At 36.9% G+C, this 20,802-nt stretch overlaps 1 protein-coding gene across 1 annotated transcript in view; it reads right to left on the bottom strand.

The window, feature by feature from the left end:
- The window catches only part of DISP1 (dispatched homolog 1 (Drosophila)), a 70,638-nt gene that overhangs the window by 17,810 nt on the left and 32,026 nt on the right, over positions 1 to 20,802 (bottom strand). The window contains exon 3 of the mRNA XM_008581015.1: positions 2,816 to 2,845. Coding sequence (XP_008579237.1) covers positions 2,816 to 2,845 — 30 coding nt within the window. The remainder of the gene's footprint in view (positions 1 to 2,815; positions 2,846 to 20,802) is intronic.

The raw sequence follows: 20,802 nt of genomic DNA, 5'->3' as shown, positions 1-20,802 counted from the left end.
CGGTTCTGTATAGAGCACTGCCACATAAGAGTTCATATCATTTCTCAACAGGTTAAGTCTCAAGTTGTATACAGATCTGAAGAGCTCATCCTCCTTCTACAGTATGAGGAAACAGAGGTAGCAGGGTGAACTGAGTGTGTGCGTGGGCGAGCTGTGGACCTGAGTCAGTGGGCATGCCACCTGGCATCCTGGTCTAGGCTGTCACTGCCATGCTGGAGTCTCACTGGCGTCCAATGGGAAGGGCCTCAGATACACTCATGGATTCTTAGCCACCTTGCTAGTGGGTTTGCTCTGGAAACAGATCAGAAATAACTGTTAAAAGAAATAAACTATGTGTTGTACAGGGTTGGCTTATGCTCAAGTGACATTAAATGGGGGTGTGTTTTAAATGGGTCATTTATATTACAACATCCCCACAGTAAGTTTTTCCCTTAGCTTACAAAGACTTTTTCCCTTTCTCTTCATGCCTTTCTCAAAATGCTCTCTTCTTTCTCCCCTGCCTATGAGCAGAGAGCCATGCCTCAGAGAGTGAAAGTGTCCTCCTCTTCCTGACCAATCACCCAGCCCTTAACCCCCTGAAGCCTGCATTTGCTCTCATGACTCTTCTGAACTGCCAAAATCAACTATCTTGGTTTTTGTCTTCTTTGACCTGAGTGATATTTAATGCTGTCAGCTGTCCCTCTCTTCCTAAACCCTTTCTTCCTCAGTTTATTCCTTTCTGTTTCCTTTCATAACTTTGCCTTTTTCCTCCTGTCCCTTAAGGATAGGCATTTCAAAATGTCAAAATCACAACTTTTCCAGTGGTATCAACTATGTAGCAACTTAGTGGGAAGAATAATTGAAGTTTGGGAAATGATACACACACACACAGGAGGATACAGAACTCTTCCTTTCTTGGGAAGTAATAAATTCACCCCACAATAAGCATTAAGTAGGAAGGATGGAATGCACTCTGGGAATACAGAAATGGCAGACATGGATCTTGCCCTCAAGGAACTTATAGCCTAACATAGGAACTCAGACAGGTATACAAATACCTACAAAACTAGGTAAAAAGAGAAATGTTTTTAGAGGGTCCAGATAAAATGTTTTTTGAATTCAAGGAAGGAAGAGATTACTTCCAGCTAAGGTGGGAAAGAGCAATCAAGAAATGCTTTTTGAGGAACTTGTATTTATATGCATAATACTAAAAAGAAGAAATTCAGACTTAAAAAAAATACCAATCTACTAACAAAAAATATATGAATCTCATCAAAATGCAAAATTTCTGGTCATTTGAGAAAGCCCTATTATTTCTAGAATACTAGAAGTTCATTTTCACGACACGCCATGTCTACTCGCTCTTTGCTCTCCCCTTCCCTTTATCTTTTTCCAGTTTTTTTTTTTTTTTCAAATGGAAGGAGAACTGGATCAACAAAATGTGGTGTATACAATGAAATATAATTCAGCCTTAAAAAGTAAGGAAATTCTGATACACGCTATTGACACAGATGAATCTCAAGGACATTAAGCTGGTGAAATAAGGCAGGCCCAGAAGAAAGATCCCGTGTGACTCCTCCATAAGAGGTATGCAAAGTAGTCAAACTCATAGAGACAGAAAGTAGAAGGTGGTTGTCAGGGGCTGGGGGTGGGGGAAGTGAAAAGTTATTGTTTAATGGGTACAGAGTCTCATTTCCAGAAAAGTTCTGGAGACAGATGGTGGTGACAGCTACACAATGCACACAAAGCCATAGGACTGTACTCTTAAAGATGGTTAAAATGGCAATTTCTATATTATGTATATTTTATCACAATTTTAAAAACAAATAATTTTTTTAAACGAAAGGGGAGTTTACTAATTAAAATTTATGTAGTTATTTTATTCCAAAGAGATAACTCTCTTAAGGCAGGCTTCAGAGCTATCAGCATCTGAACTTCTTCGGCAACTAAATTTCAAAGATCACTTACAGCTTCTTAAGTGTAATGACATTACATTTATTCTGTTTAATAGAATTAAAAGATAACATGAATCTTTCCATGAACTTTTTGAAGTACTCTCATATATCTGGAACCACAATGTTTAAGGATATCTGATGAGACAATGCTTTTTTTCAGTAACTCATCCACTTAAAATTTTTTCTACTGAAAAGCCAAACCTCAAAAATTTCCACACAAAAGAATACCGCCATCTTAATATGGTAAAAACATTTTTAGAAATAAAACTGAGGGCCGGCCCAGTGGCACACTGGAGAGTGCGCCGCTTGGGAGTGTGGTGGTGCTCCCGCCGAGGGTTCGGATCCCATGTGGAGACAGGTTCCCGCTCACTGGCTGAGCGCGGTGTGGGCGCAACACCGAGGGTTGCAATCCCGTTACCGGTCAGTAAAAAAAAAAGACAAAAAAAAAAGAAATAAAACTGACAACACATCTGAAATAAACTGACTTATTTATTTATAAATGAATAAATATTATTTATAAATAAATAAATAAGTAAACTATTTAAACAAATAAATTGAAGTCATTGTAGTTGGCAGAACAATCTCTCAACAAGAAAGAAACTGAGAAGCCCATCCATTGCAGGAAGGAGTGCAAAATAATTAGATGAATGTTAAGTGATTAGACACAAATAGAATTTAACAGCAAAAATCTACGCTGAGATTAAAACTACTTTTGGAGATATGAGATTCCTCAGGCAGACAACTTATGGGAAATTCATTTTCCCTTCATAAAAATGTGAGTAAAGAAGGGGAAGGGGCAGCAAAACAGCAGGGACAACACTGGAGGGGAGCATGCAGGTGGATTTATTATTTATTTAATGAGATGACCCAGATTACTTTACCTTTTTGGTAACTTGAAAGGTCTGGATGGTCTGAAAAAAAAAAGCAAAGGAAAAACGATCAGAAACGAAGCATCATAATGTAAACAAACTTACGTTATATACATACTGAACATTTTACTTGTTACCTCTTCTATGAAGAATTCTGGGTTTAAAAAAATTTTTTTTTCTTCTTTTTTTTTTTGGTGGCTGGCTGGTATTTGAGAGATTTTAAACACAGATGGACTTAACAGCAAATGCTGGCCACCGTGCACACTAGCAGATGAGTAGAGGGGTGCTCAAGTGGCGAGTCAGGAGGCAGCCCCTTCCCAGACTCCATATCACACTCCTTGATGGAATCATATTCCTACTGCACAACATTCTCTGAGACCTACAAATCCAAGATTCACTCATTTCTCTCACAACAGGAATCCACCTAAGTCTCTAATCTAAGCTGCTTCCTTGCTTATCGAGGGTCTCCCTACACTTCTTTTCCCCATACTCTGTATTATACCCACCCATCCTTTGCACCCTGCCTCTCAGATATATAAAATAAGCTTGCTAAAGAGACTCCACACTCAATCTCAACCTCCGAACTCTTTATCCCTACCAGATTATTTTTTTCCCTATTTACTGGCACATGGTAAATACTTGATAAACATTTGGTGAACAAAGAAAATCTACTACTCATGCTACACTGTTCCCAAGTACACAGTAGTTCTCACAGTGTGGTCTGAAGACTCCTGGGAGCTCCTGAGACCCTTTCACAGGGTCTGTGAGGGCCTCCCTTTTCCAACTATGTATCTTATCTGCTAAAGGCCAGACTTCATATACTTCAAATGTTTCAACTTTCTTCATATACTTCATATATTTATTTGCTAAAGCAAATATGAGAATCCTGTTATCTTCTAGTAAGCTATGCATCAATTTACAAAATGTGAAAGAATGATACTTTCTCACTAAACTTTTTTGTTCTGAGAAATGTAATAATTTTTCTTTTTTATTTATTTACTTTTTATTTTAACTTCTCAATATACATTGTAGTTGATTTTCGTGACCCTTTACCTGTTCCTCTTCCCCACTCATCTCCTCTCCCTCCTACATCATATCTGTTTACTTGTCTTAACAAATTCAAGGAATTGTTGTGATTGTTGTGTCTTCTTCCCACCCCCTGCTTTGATTGTGTGTTTATTTATTTTTAGCTCCCACAAATTAGTGAGAACATGTGGTATTTCTCTTTCTGTGTCTGACTTGTTTCACTTAATATAATTTTCTCTAAGTCCATCCATGTTATTGCAAATGGTAGTATTTCATTCTTTTTTACAGCAGAATAGTATTCCATTGTATAGATATACCACATTTTCCTAATCCACTCATTTGATGATGGACATTTGAGCTAGTTCCAACTCTTGGCTATTGTAAATAGTGCTGCAATAAACATGGGAGTACAGGTATCCCTTCAACATGATGATTTCCATTCCTCTGGGTATATTCCCAGCAGTGGAATAGCTGGGTCATATGGTAGATCTATCTGTAATTGTTTGAGGAACCTCCATACCATTTTCCATAGAGGCTGCACCATTTTGCAGACCCACCAATAGTGTATGAGAGTTCCTTTTTCGCCACAACCTCTCTAGCACTTATCATTCTGTCTTTTGGATGTTAGCCATCCTGACTGGAGTGAGATGGTATCTCAAAGTGGTTTTGATTTGCATTTCCTGGATGGTGAGTGATGTTGAGCATTTTTTCATGTGTCTGTATTGTATATCTTCCTTTGAGAAATGCCTATTCAGCTCCTTTGCCCATTTTTTAATTAGGTTATTTGTTTTTTGCTGTAAAGTTGTTTGAGTTCCTTGTATATTCTGGATATTAATCTTTTGTCAGATGTATATTTTGCAAATATTTTCTCCCACTTGGTTGTCTTTTTGCTCTGTTGTTTCTTTTGCTGTACAGAAGCTTTTTAGTTTGACATAATACCATTTGTTTATTTGAAAAATATAATTATTTTTCATGAAAAATGTTATTTATGTTATCATGTAATGGGCTTATTATTTTTTAATGAGTTAAATAATTTAAAATTTCTTAGTTTCAATTCCAATAAGGTATGTATCAGCTATAACCCACATAAACAAAAGCTCTTTGAAGGCTCTCAATAATTTTTGAAAGTGTGAAGGGGTCGTGAGACGAAAAAGTTTGAGAAGCACCACACTAATATATGTATAGTATATATAAATATTTGCTTACTGAAAAAATGGATTCCTTAACTACATACCCTCTCTTAACCTGAAATTTTCCACTAGGCTATACCATACTTAGAAGGAAAAACACAATGCAAAAATCTGTTCTCCAGTCTTTCTACCTCAAGCTAATACTCCTCCAATAGTTGGACCCCTACCCTGGAATTTCTTGAAGATCTAAAGTTCTCTTTTTAGTTTCCCTCTCCATTTACATTTCTCACTAAGATACATGTATTCATTCTTAAAAAAAATTTTTTTTCAAACTGCTAGTATACTCCATGAATGAGACAAACAAGGTCCCAAACTCCATGGAGCATTCTAGAATGCACTTGGTATATAATCTGTTTATATGAAAGAAGTATATGTTCTAAATTTTATGCTTTATCCACATGCTCTCATTATGACTCTAAGCCCACTAAAAATATTAAAATCAAGGAGACGGAACACTCTCAGAGACTGCAAGCACTGGAAAGAATCGGAGATAACACTCACTCCAATTCCATCCCAGCCCATCTTTAGAGAGGGGCCGCAGTCTGCCTTCAGCTGTTCAGGTCTTAGTAGCAGAGTTGCTCTTTGTCTTGTGTGTGTTTGTCTCTAAAACCAAGGTGGGGAAACTACAGGGACAATCATAAAGCATTAATCTCTTATACAGGAAAGAAGCGTCTTTTCTTCTGGTAGACGTGGACCTTAATAATGAGTTTCCAGTAAGAACAACATAAGAGAACTTGTTGCTTTAAGAACAAATATGATACTGAATATTCACAGCATTACTAAAGAATACCAAAAATGCATTCTTTACACACACACACACACACACACAGAGTAAAGTTAATTCATCATTAAAATTTAAAACAAAAGACATTAAATGCCTAAAGAGGAAGCACAGCTTATTTGTGTTCATGTCTATATAACCTAGCGTGGTCATTTGTGGATGTCAGATTAGTGTTTGTTGGATTAATGAATGGGCATCTTTTATTACTTTTCTCATGCTCAACAGCTTTGAAATCAGTAGACAATGAATTAAAAAAGATGCTTGAGACATAAATATCAACACAGGTAAAATTAATTTTCTGTTTCTCTCTTGCTCGCTTACTCTCTCTCTCTCACACACACTTTGTAACTTCAGCCCATTCCCATCTGTCAATCCTAAACTCCTTTACTAATTTACTAAACTTTGTAAGTTTCGTTTGTGCCTCTGAATCCTATAACAAAGGCCCTCTGATTCAATGTGGTAGGAACCATTAGTTTTGGTGGTTAATCAGAAAGGTTAATCGAAGTGTAAAATTCCTTAAAAAGTGCTATATACATTCCTTAAATACCTAATTGTACCCTAAACATGAATGTATACTCAGCTGCCAATCTTTTCTAATACAAAATGCTGCATTGTCTATGATTTCCAATTTTGGAGGATTTAACATATATACTTGTGAGTATTCTGGGTATAACGACTATAATATACATCTAAATTTTAATGATTTCCCCCCAAATTTATTACAATTGTTTCTCCCATACTAATTCAATAGTAAATTTTTTTCATAACTACTTACATTTATCTAGTTTTCTTAAAGTCTACAATTTTCTTTTCACAAAAACAAGTCCTCCTTTTAGCACCTATATATAAATGGATTATTAAAAATTTAATCAGATGACATAATTAAAAAATCAAGCCCAACTGGCATGCATAGGTTTGGTAAGCATGAATGTCAAATGCTGGGAGCAGAACTATGTGGACGTAGGAGAAAGAAGCCTCCTGATCTGGAGCATGTGGTCTGCCAGGGCCATCCGAGCCTGCACAGGAGAATGGAGCACACTGGCAATTTCAGGGAACTGGTGAAGGACTCAGAAGCATGCTTTACATAAAGTGGGCTTCTGATGAAAATGTTCACAATTGAAGAAGCATGAAGCACATTTAGTTTTTTGGGTAAATCCACCCCCCCACCCCCCAAAAAACCCCTATATTTTCAAATCTAACTACATATTAAATTTTAATGTAAGTTTTATTGAGACATAATTTACATCCTGTACAACTGACCCACTTAAAGTGTACAATTCAATGATTTTTAGTACTTTCACAGAGTTGTGCAACCATCACCATGACCACACATTGATTTTTTGAGGAATATGTTATCTGAACACTAGTTGAAGCTATTAATGAGCTGTGAGAGAAAACTTATATGTACACAAAACCTTAATTTTTCATTCCCAATTTTCCAGTTACACATCCTCTAAAGTACCTCTTGGATTTCCTTGAGAAGTTAATAGATTTTTCTGTGTTTAGACCTAAAATGATCCCCAGAGCTGCAATTCTGTTATATATTATATGAAGTATTTGGAAAGAAATGATATTTTGTTATGTACATTTTGGGTTGTAACAAATGTAAACATTCTCTTTCCTCCTACTCACCCCCACTAGTTTTTTTTTTCTTTAACTAAGAATTTCTGGATTTATGACTAGTTTACTCCTTAGAAACAGAAACAATAGATCATCACATTTTTTCCGCCTGAGTAAAGACTTCATTTTTTGTTAAATTTGAGACAATAAGTAGAGACTGTCAACATCAGCTGAAAAATAAAAATTGAGGTTACCACAAAGATACCTCCTGGGAAAACATTAGATCTCTTTGAAGTTTCTATACTAATGGACATGACAAACAGATGCTGAGGACTCCTAAACCCCACTACAGGTAAAACACGAAACCTATTTGATTTACAGCATTGCCTTCTTTAATGCTGCCTTTGCAATGGACTACCAGAAAACATCTGTGAAAGGAGGCAAGCAAGAGAATTTATTTACCCCATACTTTCCAAGATCAAAAGTTCTCCCTCCATTTGTAAAATCTTTCAATCTAATAAAACCTGCAGGATGATTTTTCAACCTAACTTCAGTCTTGTGTTGATAAACAACTAGTAAAAGCAAACAAACCTAATTTCTGCTAGAGAAAGGAAATGTCTCTTTCCAGAATTCATTCACCTTTTAATACCACATGATTGAAACACATGTCAGCAAACAAACATACCCAAACAAGCAGTAATAATCTTAAGTGGGAACATTTGCTTGTTCTTTGGTTAGGTTTTTAGTCTTTTTTTTCTGCTGAGAAAAAGCCCGAGGAAAGATGACATTTGCATGTTCCATGGCACACTCCCCCAGCTGAGGCACGGATAAACTGGGGCTATGCACAGCTCCCAGTCAACAGGCTGCAGGGTCATTCTTTTTCTACACTAAAAAAGCATTTCTGTATGCAAGTGAGTAACAGTGACATTATTTTAGTGCTAAGCTCAAATCTGCTTTAAAAAATAAAGGACTGACAAACTAGGGAATTGGTAATTAGTAATAAATTGCCCCAGCACCCCACATTTGTTGAGAACCTTGGCTCCACTCCTGTGATGACCAGTGAACTGTGGCATGTGTGCGCATATAGGTCAAGAGAACAGCTAATGAGACTATAGATTTCTCAGGAGGAGGAGTGGGTGGGAGGCACAAAGCAGAGTAATCAAGATAACGGAAGTTGGGGTAGATACACAGGCAAGAGAAAAATATTTTAAACAGTTAATAGAAAAAAAGAGGTATGGGGGAGGGGTTAATCAGAAACAAAAAAAAAAATGTGGAAAAGCTACACATGGTCTGTGTTCTTTTGCGCCCCTCACATTTTCTCTCTCTTTTAATAATTTTTGGAAAGAGAAAGGAAGATTGTATAGTGAAAGAAATGAAAATACTAAAACATGAGAACTTCCCATCAGTCTTGAGAATTCTACTCTCATACAGCTGCAGAATCAATATCACAAGTTACAAAGGGACAGTATCACTTCATAAATTCCAACTAGCTCTTCGAAGCATTCAGGAAAATCAAAGCTATGAAAAAACAGCTTTGTATATTACTGAACAACTAAAAACTAAAATGCTATGAAGAAAATATACCTTTAGCTTTGTGGTAGTAACCAAATTTAAGCAAGAAAGTGCTTAAAGTAGCACATTTTAGCCTCAATATTGCCTTTTTGTAAAAGGATATTCTGCAAGTAATAACTTCAGTTTAGTGCTGGTATGTTAGAAAAAATTATCTGAAAATAGAGAACTCACACTTTGATGAGCATTCTTTAAAAGATTTCCCACAAAAACACAGCCATTCTTCATCACTAGGTATTTCTATGAATCATCACTGGCACACTTGGGTTCTATCATAAAGATGAAACAGATACCCTGTAGACAAGCTAAGCTTGGCCTCTAGCCCATTTTTCATGCACCAGAGCTAAATGTTTATGGTCTGTGTTAAGTGATTTGAAGGATAACAATAACCACAACTACTTGTGTAATGCATTTCCTGAATGCTTAAGAGATGGCAACTCAAAAGTGTTGGTCATCTTGATATCTAGAACTGTTATAACTGAACAGAGTCCCAACTACGATACAAAATAAACTAGGAGGGGGGAAGAAAAGGTTGGGAGTGGGGGACTAACATTTAAAGGACACGTTAATAAATACCAAGTATTTTATAAATGTTAAAAAGGAAATTAAGCATATATTGAATAGTTTTGAGTACAAAAAATTTTCTTTAAGAGAATAGTGAATTTAGAAATGAAAAGATGAGCAGTAAGGTCTAGGTCCTGAAACTCAAAGGAAAAAAAGGCATTACTACTACTACTAGTTTCATCTGGAAATGGCACTCAAGCATCAGTTAAGAAGTAATGCAGAAGACTCATGTGGAATAAAGTATAATGCCCCTTTATTCAAAAGCACTGTGAACCTTTATGATTTACCTTACAAGATTCAAGTAGTACTAATACTAGCTGAGTATAAAATAAAAAGTGATAGAATCACACCCACAAGCCTAATTTGAATAAGAGATAGTTAGAACTGTAAGGAACTCTAAAAGTCATCCCATTTAACACCTTCGTGAAACAAAGGAGAAAAAAGTCCAAGATCACAGGGTAAGTAAATGAAAGAACTGGGTCTAGAATCCAAATCTCCTGACTTGATCCCATACTTTTCTGTCCACACCTTGAAAAAGAGAAGCTGCATACTCGTGCAGGCCATGAGATATTGCCTGTGTACCAAAAGGGGAAAGGAGGGCAGAGAGGGAAGAGCCTCTTATTTAAGAGCAAGCAGACCCTGTGCACAGGAGGACACATGCAAAGATGCTCATGGATGTGCGGTTTACAACAAGGAAAAAGAGTGAGAAATTGAATGTCTAGCCATTAGTGAGGATGCCTAAATAAATGCACACCATGGGACACTGCACAGACTGAATACACACGCATAAACACACATGTACACATATCATGTGCTGACAGAAAGAACTCCAAGACAAAGTGAAAAGTTCCAAAACAATTCATACTGTATTTCTGTGAGAAAAAGAAAACTAAATACTACAAAATACCCACATGTATTTTAAAAATTCAGGAGGGAACATGGTAAATCGAAAGACCTGTTTACCACAGAAGAAGGGAAAGATCTGGGAAAGGAATCAAGAGTGTGTTTTTACCTTGTATTTTAGAATTCTTCATGAGAATATGTTCATGAATTGGTTGTATGAGGGTACTTCAAAAGGTAAGTAGAAAAACAGAATAAAAAATTAATGCAAATCTTTCCATGAACTTTTTGAGGACCTCTCGTATAATTAAAAAGAAGTAAAAAAAAATTTTTTAAGGGTAATTGCATGTGTTTTCTTTTATGTACATGTGACTGAAATATCTTATTTGAAAATTTCCCTCACTCACTGATATGGAATTTGGGGAGAATGGGGCATCCCATTCTAGATGAGAAGTAATATTAAATACAGATCATAAATTTTCAAATACAATTGACACAAAATCTACAGTTAATTCTGTTCAATTCAAATATTTACCACACAGTTTAAGTGACAGCAAGTAATTTGTTCATCACTGGACTCACCTGGGTAGCTTATTAAAAATAGAGATTTCCAGTCCCCTCCCCAAGGATCTGGTTTAGGAGGTCTTAGAATACAGCCTGCACAGTCAGAGCTTGAACCACTGCCTTGCACAATTTGCCAGGAAAATGTGACCTCCAGGCAAGAAACAATTAGAGAACAACACAAGAAAGTAATTAGAACTTAAAGGTATAGTACAAACAGCAAGTGAATGGGGAATAATGAGATAATATTGGATCAGAGTAGTCCAAAGAGTAGCTCTTGAAACCTGACATAAGCAGAATTTGAGCTAGGTCTTGAAAGAAAGTAAGTTTCAGATAGATAAGCAGGAAGCAGTAGGAAAGGAAACATTGTGCTAACACCTATGCCAGACACCTTCACATAGCAACATGAGCAAAGTCAATAAGTATTTATGAAGGAATAGTGAGGAGGGCAGTTTACTGGATTAGGAGTTGTTTGGGGGGAAGCAAGAGACTGAAGTGGGTAATAGAAATAAGAGGCTGCTAAAGTTTCCCGAGCAAGACCTGATATGATGAAAACACTATTTCAGGAGGACTGATCTGGTGGAAATGCGTAGGATGAACTAGAAAGGGGAAATGCTGAAGATAAGGAGACCAGGTTGGGAGCTACTCCAGTGACCTAGGTATAGTTACTGTCCCTAGTCACTAGTATACCTAGTGTCCTATACCAAGAGAAAAAAATGGAAAAGACTTTATCAAAATTATAAGCATTTATTGTCATAAATATATATGGTATTATAAGAAAAAATTCTGGTGACATTTTGGATAAACAAAGACTTATATATCCTATGCATGTTATATTTCTGTAGTGACTGTTGTTTTATATTTATATATAATGATATATTTTAAGTGCAATTTGAAATGCCTAAAACTATGTTTATTTAATACATCTAGGCTTTATATTTCATCAGTGCCTACTAATGTGAAGTTAGTGATAATTTGGATTACAGCACAAAGAGGCTGTCCGAAAGATTAGTTTGGAGGTCACTGTAAGTACATTTTTGGAGCTTACATTACATCTGATTCAACAAATGTATTCCATTACTTTCATTAAGATAAGAAAGACACAAAAATTTCTCACTTTAAAAAATTTATGTATCTTATCCATAAAAAACTAAAACTTTTTTGCGTTTTCATTACAAACTATACAAATTACATAAATAAGAGTTTGTGTGTTAATTATAATTTCAGGGAAGATATATTTTCATTTCTGAAGATAAGTTCAAATTATGTATTTTATATTTAAAATCCAATGTCAAATTTACTTATTTATTAACAGGACATGGACTTCATCAATTAGACCAGAGATCAAAAGTATAAACACAATCATAATTCATAAATTTGCCAACTATCTTCTCTTCCAACATGTTTATTTTCAGTTTTAAGTTTGTCTCCATTTTGTTCAATGTAAAAACTATCTGAGCTCAAAATTACAAGAAACATTATTAATCTTTCTTGAATTCATTTCCCACATATATTCAATTATTTTGCCCCTACAAAATTACTCAGTGTTGTACAAGGTTGAGTTTTATAATGCTAAAAGTCACACCTGCTATCGAAAACACTTTTGGGTGGGGGGTTAAAAAAATAATAAAAAGCCACTGTTTCAAAATGAATTCCAACTGTGTAACCAATATCCTGCAGCTGTTGTGATATCTTCATTTTACTGGCCAGGAGGACAGATTATTCCCTCAAACTTCTACAGAAATTCCTTAGTTATGATTTTAAGAACAATATATGGTGAAATTGATTTTTCTTCCTTAACTACACTTTCTCATATTTATCTTTTAACATAAAAATTTAACTTTTGTAACTCAAATAACTGTCAAAAAGCCTTAGTAAATAAAGGCCAAAGCAAAACTCTATCACAATGTTTTAATAAAAATAATACTGATAGAAAAGGGTTTTCTTTTCAGCCAAAGTCTGAGACTAACAAAAGAAAAAAAAAAAAAAATCAACTAAGCTTAAAAGAATTAGACTGAGGACAAATGAGAATTTTCTGAAGAAAAATGAGGAAAATTCAGCCAGGCTGGAGCCACATGTTCTCAAGCTATAATGATGCCTTGTTCCACTTTGGCACTGGGGCAACTAGTCTAAAACTTTAAATTCATTGTATTCAATTCACAATGGCGTAGATTCCATCTGTAACTCTAAAATCTATTATATATGCGAGTGATATCCAAACACCATGTGACAACATTCAGGAACTTATCCTAAGGAAAAGATATTAAAAAGACCACAATGAGATGTCAGAAAAAAAAAAAAAAAAAAAAAAAAATCAACTAAGCTTAAAAGAATTAGACTGAGGACAAATGAGAATTTTCTGAAGAAAAATGAGGAAAATTCAGCCAGGCTGGAGCCACATGTTCTCAAGCTATAATGATGCCTTGTTCCACTTTGGCACTGGGGCAACTAGTCTAAAACTTTAAATTCATTGTATTCAATTCACAATGGCGTAGATTCCATCTGTAACTCTAAAATCTATTATATATGCGAGTGATATCCAAACACCATGTGACAACATTCAGGAACTTATCCTAAGGAAAAGATATTAAAAAGACCACAATGAGATGTCAGAAGATCTGTTTAGAACTGGTTGTTAATCTTGGGTTTTAACCTCTTTGGCTTCAATTTCCTCATATGTAAAATAAAGACAGTTGGATTAAATTATTTCTAAGGTCATTTCCTGCTATGAAATTCTATTGCATTATCGTATGGAATTTTATATAATTCAAATCATGACATATTTTAGCCTGCTGGTAAGTATTTCAACACTCTGGCATGGCAAAAGCTTGTGAACCAAGCTCCTCCAATCAAAATTCTGTGTTGAAATACTTCATGTAACTAGGCAATAAAAATGATCCCCCCATAAAGTAGGTAAGAACTAGTCTTTTTAAATGCTTTGAAAAATAATGCTGGCTCTTTATGTGAACAGCGAGATAAATGGTTTAACAAAAAAAAGTGCTCAAAAATGCTTGTTAGGAGGACAGGGCAAAGTTCCCCGTTTGTTAACTTCAGATAAATGTGGAGACATGAACTGGTGGTGCTTATAACAAACCTGTGCTGATGCATGTCAAAGGACGAAACACTCTGTAGGAAACAATGCCAGGTTATCAAAGACACTCACAGTGAGAAATGGTCAGGAGTCATCTAGTCCATCAACCTAATGGGTTTTACCAGAACAGCAAACACAGAAGAGTGGTCAAGTTAAACAGGCTATTTTACAATTTCCAAAAGCACTTTCCTGGTCTTTCATCTATTATGTCAGAAAGGCAGTACAGAACCTTCCTTTTTATTGTAAAAATTCACCTTTGATAGGCTTTTCCATTTAATGTTTTGTGTATTCTAAAACATGAACTTTAATTTTTAAAAGAAAAGCAAAGCATTTATGAGGTGAGATTTTCTGCTCTAATGTTGGTTTTGTTTTCTGATTATGAAACTAACACATTCATTTTCTTAAAGTCTGAAGAATGCAGAAAATCACAAAGGAAAAAAACCAATACTCTGTAATTAAAATTAAAGCCTCTGGGGCCGGCCCGGTGGCGCACTGCTACAGTGCGCCGCTTGGGAGTGTGGCGGCACTCCCGCTGAGGGTCCGGATCCCACATACAGACCGGCCGCTCACTGGCTGAGCAAGGTGCGGGCGCAACACCGAGGGTTGCATCCCTTTGCCGGTCCCGGTCCGGTCTGGGCGCGACACTGAGGGTTGCGATCAGTTGCCGGTCACGAAAAAAGACAAAAAGGAAAAAAAAAAAAGAAGAAGAAGAAAATTAAAGCCTCTGTAATTCTTTTTGATCTATTGCCTTCCAGTATTTTTTCCTTTGTGTCTAAATATAGACGTTAAATATGAACATAATTAGGATCATACTGGATGCATAAAGTGTTATCACTTTGGATTATAAGCTTTTGCCATGTAATTAAAATCTTCTGAAAACATGATTTTTAGCAGGTGTATAATGTTCCATTATATTTGCATCACACAATTGTGGTCACACCACTACATTACTTTATGTTTATTAACTTATGTATGTCTTTCCTATTTACTTACAGGAGTCCTGCACTAAAACTATGAAGAACTGCAACTGTGGCAAACACTTCCTAGTCTGTGGTATGTTTTTTAACATGATTTGTTATGGACATGCATTTTAAATTTTTCAGTGGTTGCAGTTTTCCTTTGTAACTTCTACAACTACTTTCACAGCTTTTCATGAGAAAAGCATCAGACAAACCCCGATCATTCTACAAAGGACCTGACCAGTACTTCTGAAAACTGTCCAGGTCATCGAAAATCCTTTGTAACTTCTACAACTACTTTCACAGCTTTTCATGAGAAAAGCATCAGACAAACCCCAATCATTCTACAAAGGACCTGACCAGTACTTCTGAAAACTGTCCAGGTCATCGAAAATAGGAAAGTTCTGAGAAAATCCTTGGTCTATAAGTTAGTTTTCCCCTATTCCATTTACTGAATAATCTAGGATAGGTCTATTACTTTGTAATGCTTCAGTTATCATCATCTATAAAGCTCTGTCTTAAGGGGAAAAGTAGAATCCAAAAATTCATTTTCACAAAATATATGGCATACAACATTGTGAGAATACTCATGGCACACCCATGCAGCTAAGGGATTGGATTTCTAGGGTCTGGCTGAACCATCCAAATCTGTCCTGGTACAGGCTATGGTTTGATGCCGTCTAGTAACAGTTGTTCACTTGGGTTTGATGATCAGTGGAGACGAATGTGGCCTTCATCTGATTGTTCTTTCCAGGACTACAATAGTGGTAACAGAAATCTCTCAGTTACTTGGTACCAATTTTGTTAGCCAGATTTTGGGAAACTGGGCTAGGACAGGAAGAGGAATATGGAAATCTATTTTCTGTCTCCTCACTTCCTGAAATGAAGTGCCCATGACTTCCTGGCTTGTCAGAAGATAAGAATTTTAGTCTGGTCTCATTTGAGAATGGGAGCTAGGTGGAAGTCAGAAGCCCACTGAGTTAGCAAGGGGTTTTACTATATTAAAGTTTTACACATACTAGAGTCTGTTTCATCTGTCCTAGTGTATCCATTGATCTGTCTACCAATTATTTTTCACAGAATCACATTGTTTTAGGACAGAACACAGATAGAAATCCTAATTCCCTTTAGAGAACTAATGGGTTTACAGTGTTATTCTTGACTCTGTAACTTGAAAACAATTCCTGTAAAAGAACAGAAGATGAGACCCCAACCAAATGTAAAAACTAATTCTCCACAGTATGCACCTGCTAAATTATAGACTAGCACAAAGATCCTTAAGGAACTTTCAAAAGCCCTTCAGCTCATTCAGAATAACTTCATAACAGGACAACTGCACAAACCCCAAGGGCAGTATCACACCAAGATTACCACAGGCTTTCCTTGTGCATAGGTATTTCCTACAAAGCAAACTCTTATTCAATTCCAGGTTAACTGAGCCTACTAAGTTTTCTCAGAACCTGAATTCCATCACAGGTTGAGGCATTTTGGAGGAAAAAGGCTTACATATGTAGAATCCAAGGGCTCTTGCTTGTCATAAATGTTCAAATCACCCCTTTTTCTTTTTCTTGGCCTTAAATCTGGCTTTTCCCCAAGGAAAACTTAAATCTTTCTGTAATCTTGGCTTACTTCTATCATATCATTTTTGACAGTGAGATGGAAAAGATGTTACTACCTTTCCTAAAGAGGGTTGCCTAAGAACAGCCCTTTATTTTTTCAGATTAAATCATTCCTTTTGCCATCTCTTCTCCACCCTAAAAATTCCAATTCACTAAGCACTGGTTGAACAGTGAAAAAATAAAGATACAATTTCTACTCTTCAAGTACCAAAACAGGAAGCTGAGAGGTAGACAGTGGTGCTAGTGAGAAAGCAAATACAGCAGGATGTGCGTTTGAGTGTGCACACAGGAGTGTGTGAACAAGAGCGTACGTGCAGGAGTGTGGTCACGTCACAAAACGCTCCACTTTTAGATTCTGAAATCAAATGCAGCTTAACTTTGCTATCTTCAAATCAAAGGGGAAAATACACACATATACACAGGGGGTCTTCAAAAAGTTCATGAAAGATTCGTATTATCTTTTAAGTCTATTTTTCCACAAACTATTTGAAGTACCCTCGTGTGTGTGTGTGTATACAGCAAGGTGTCAACTCAGAGTGGAGGTGGGTTTATTATGAGACTGTACTAAGAGGCGGCGGGGGTGCCAACCCTGAAAGGAAATCATCCCCTCCTTCCACTTGCCTTCATCCTCCCTCCTACTCCACACCAGGAATACAGAAATTAATAAGAGTATTGTCCCTGCTTTTCAAGCGTACATGAACTGGTAAAGAAGGGAAAAGGAAGTTTTAGGATTGGGGGAGGTCTTAAATCCCTTATGTCATTCTTTTAAACCATTCCGATTTCACCCAACTCTTCAGTAAAAGGCACAAAGTTGAAGTGTACAATTTGATGGATTTTTACATATGTGTACATTATCATAACTACTGTTCAGATCAAGATATACAACATTTCCCAGAACCCCAAAAGGTTTGCTTCTGCCCCATCTGAGCCCATAATCATATCCTGCCCCCAGAGAGAACATTCAGGCTTCTATCACCACAGACTAGTTTCGCCTAAAGGGTCACCTTCTTTAAGACAGCCAAGGATAGGGCCGAGCCCGTGACGCACTCGGGAGAGTGCGGCGCTGGGAGCGCAGCAGTGCTCCCGCCAGGGGTTCGGATCCTATGTAGGGATGACCGGTGCGCTCACAGCGCTCACTGGCTGAGCGCGGTGCGGCTGGTCTCAAAAGACGGCCAAGGATAAAAATTTAAATAGGACCTTAGTTAAAGTTCAAGTTAGCTCAAGTTTAGAAACATACACACAAATGAAGTCCTAGTAATGTTTTAAGTGGGTGACTCCTAGATGACACTTAATTGATCTTTTCTCTTGAAGTTTGAGAAATATCTGTTCAAACAACTTATAAGGTACTGATCTTAGGTTACCTATAGAAAAGTCTTCTGATGAGCAATAAAACTTCACTGATCTATAGCAAAACTACTTCTAGTACTGTTATCTGTCATTATGTTAGTTTTGAGTAGATTATAAAAAAATCTATACTATTCTGCTTCCCTATGTTTTAGTTTCTTCCAAAGTCTTGCCTGAGTCAATAATATCTAGTTACAATAAGTGGCTGTGCACACTTAAGTGTAATTAACAAAAATGTGCTTCAGTTCAAAGGTTCCAAAATGTTTAATTCTGATACTTTGTTTGACAGAGTATTTAAATGAAGATGTCCTACAGGCTATTGTGACTTTAGGGATAACCACAAGAGTGAGAATAGGCAGGAAATGGAGATTTTACATTTTTAAAAGTTGAGAGAGAGGAAGAAAAAAACCAGAGAGTGAGGTATTGTAGAAATGACTGTCATGTGAAGGGGTGGAAGAGGACGCTCCATCAATTGCAAAAGACAGCAAAATGGTCACAGTGCACAGGATAAGAAGGAAGACAGAAAAAAACCAGAGAGTGAGGTATTGTAGAAATGACTGTCATGTGAAGGGGTGGAAGAGGAGGCTCCATCAATTGCAAAAGACAGCAAAATGGTCACAGTGCACAGGATAAGAAGGAAGACACACACACGGTCATAGAATGCAAAACATAAAATAGTTTAAGAAGGGGTGGTAAACGGATTACATGCTAGAGAACAAATGAAGAGAAGAGCAAGGTGAATTTGTTCAAGAGGTCACTGAACTGGCTTTGCCAGGAAAGTAGTGATGGTAGAAATTAGACTGCAGGGCACTAAAAAGGAAAGAGACCATACAAAGTAAAGGTATTAAGTATAATAATAAATTAAAAACAATAAGTCAACATTTACAGGCTTTACTATGTGCCAAACACTGCCCTTAGCTCTTGACATATATTAAAACATTTAAAAATTCTTAAACCTGTGAGGTAGGTATAGATTTTATAGATGATGAATTGAGGCACAGAGAGGTTAAATATGAATCACCCAAATTCACATAGTTAATAAGAGGTAGGATTCAAACCCAGGCAGTCTACTCCAGAACTCACACTCTTAACCACTATGCTATACTGTAGCAAAAGTTTCAATTGTTTTCAGAAAGTGGTAAACGATGTTACCTGTGTACTAGGGGTTGAGAGACTAAAACTATGGTTTGAGTAAACTAGAGACAGAGGAACACATGGAAAAAGCCAGTGCAGGAAGGGTACTTGGGAGTTAGCAGTGAGGACCGTGTTATGCCAGACTGCATGAAATGAGAATGGGTAAGGTCTGCACAGTTTCCATTTTCTCACAGCAAACAGTGTTTGGTAACCTGAGAGCTGGAGCAAAGGCACCAAAAATCCTGAACATGACTGCACAGCATTAACATTTAAACGAGAAAATCAGTTTACACAATTCCTCCAAAAAGGGTACATATGTTAACACTTTAAATGTGGAAAATCTACTTATTTTTACTAGTATTTCCAAGAACCCGCTGTGTGCCCCGTATCAGGTAAGGTGTTTAAATTCAATGTGGACATTGGAGAAGTCAGGCAGGATTCTTCCTCATAGTCTATGCAAGGTGGAACTGTGAATATGCTGTTTCTATGATCTAAAAATGACTTAGGGCAGCCTAAGACACAGCATCTGCCCTCAAGATTATTCATGTGACTTCAGTTTTGTGATCTCATGAATGAACCTGCACAGTGCCTACTAAAAACTAAGCACTCAATAATTGTTTCTTGAACTACTGCTGAAACTAAAAATAAGTTATAGCAAAAAAAAAATCATTCTTATATGTTTGAGTGGCATAGAGATATGATTAAGAGGAAGGTTTCAATATCTGATAGACCTGGACTCAATTCCAGGCTCTACCACTTATTTAATTAATCTTTTAAACACTAATTTTTTCAAACCTTAGTTTCTTCATCTATAAAAAGGAGATCAGAACAAAAGCACTGAATTCCTTGGGTTATATTCAGGATTAAATCAAAGAATGCATGTACAAAAGGGGTCTTCGAAAAATTCACAGAAAGATTTGCATTATCTTTTAACTCCATTTTTCCACAAACTTTTTTTTTTTTTTTTTTTGTCTTTTTCCGTGTCCGGCAATGGAACGCAACCCTCAGTGTCGCCCCCGTACCGGACTGGGACCGGCAACGGGATCGCAACCCTCGGTGTTGCCCCCACGCCTCGCTCAGCCAGTGAGCGGGAACCGGTCTGTATGTGGGATCCGAACCCTCGGCGGGAGTGCCTCCACGCTTCCCAAGCGGCGCACTAGCGCAGTGCGCCACCGGGCCGGCCCTTTCCACAAACTTTTTGAAGTACCCTCTAAAATACAGCACAATGCCTGGCATATAGTAAGGATTCAATAAAATCAGCAATACTGTCATCATAAATTTTAATTGTGACTTTATGCCGTTAAAGTCTATTTTCTTCACCAAGGACACAAGCACAGTGCATTGCCAAGTTCCACATCATAGTTTTAAAAAATTCTTTATACTTAGAGACTCTTATTTGTAACTTTGGAATATTTTAGAATATTTGTAACAATGATAAAATTATTAAAATTCTTAGAAAGGTCATTTTGTTATGACAATCACAAATTATGTACAGGAGATACTCACATGATAGAATAAGAAATAATTTAAATGTAACATAACCTAAACTGCAATGTTGATGAAAACTAAGAATTCTTAATTGTTTATATGAGCAGATAAAGTACATCATTAACACAGAAGCCATGGGGCCGGCCCGGTGGCGCACTGCTACAGTGCGCTGCTTGGGAGGCGTGGAGGCACTCCCGCCGAGGGTTCGGATCCCACATACAGACCGGTTCCCGCTCACTGGCTGAGCGAGGCGTGGGGGCAACACCGAGGGTT

The sequence above is a fragment of the Galeopterus variegatus genome, unplaced genomic scaffold (assembly GCF_000696425.1).
Source record: "Galeopterus variegatus unplaced genomic scaffold, G_variegatus-3.0.2 Scaffold2235, whole genome shotgun sequence".
Lineage (NCBI taxonomy): Eukaryota > Metazoa > Chordata > Mammalia > Dermoptera > Cynocephalidae > Galeopterus > Galeopterus variegatus.
Note: the sequence above shows the minus strand (reverse complement) of the source record. Positions and strands in the feature narration are given on the sequence as shown.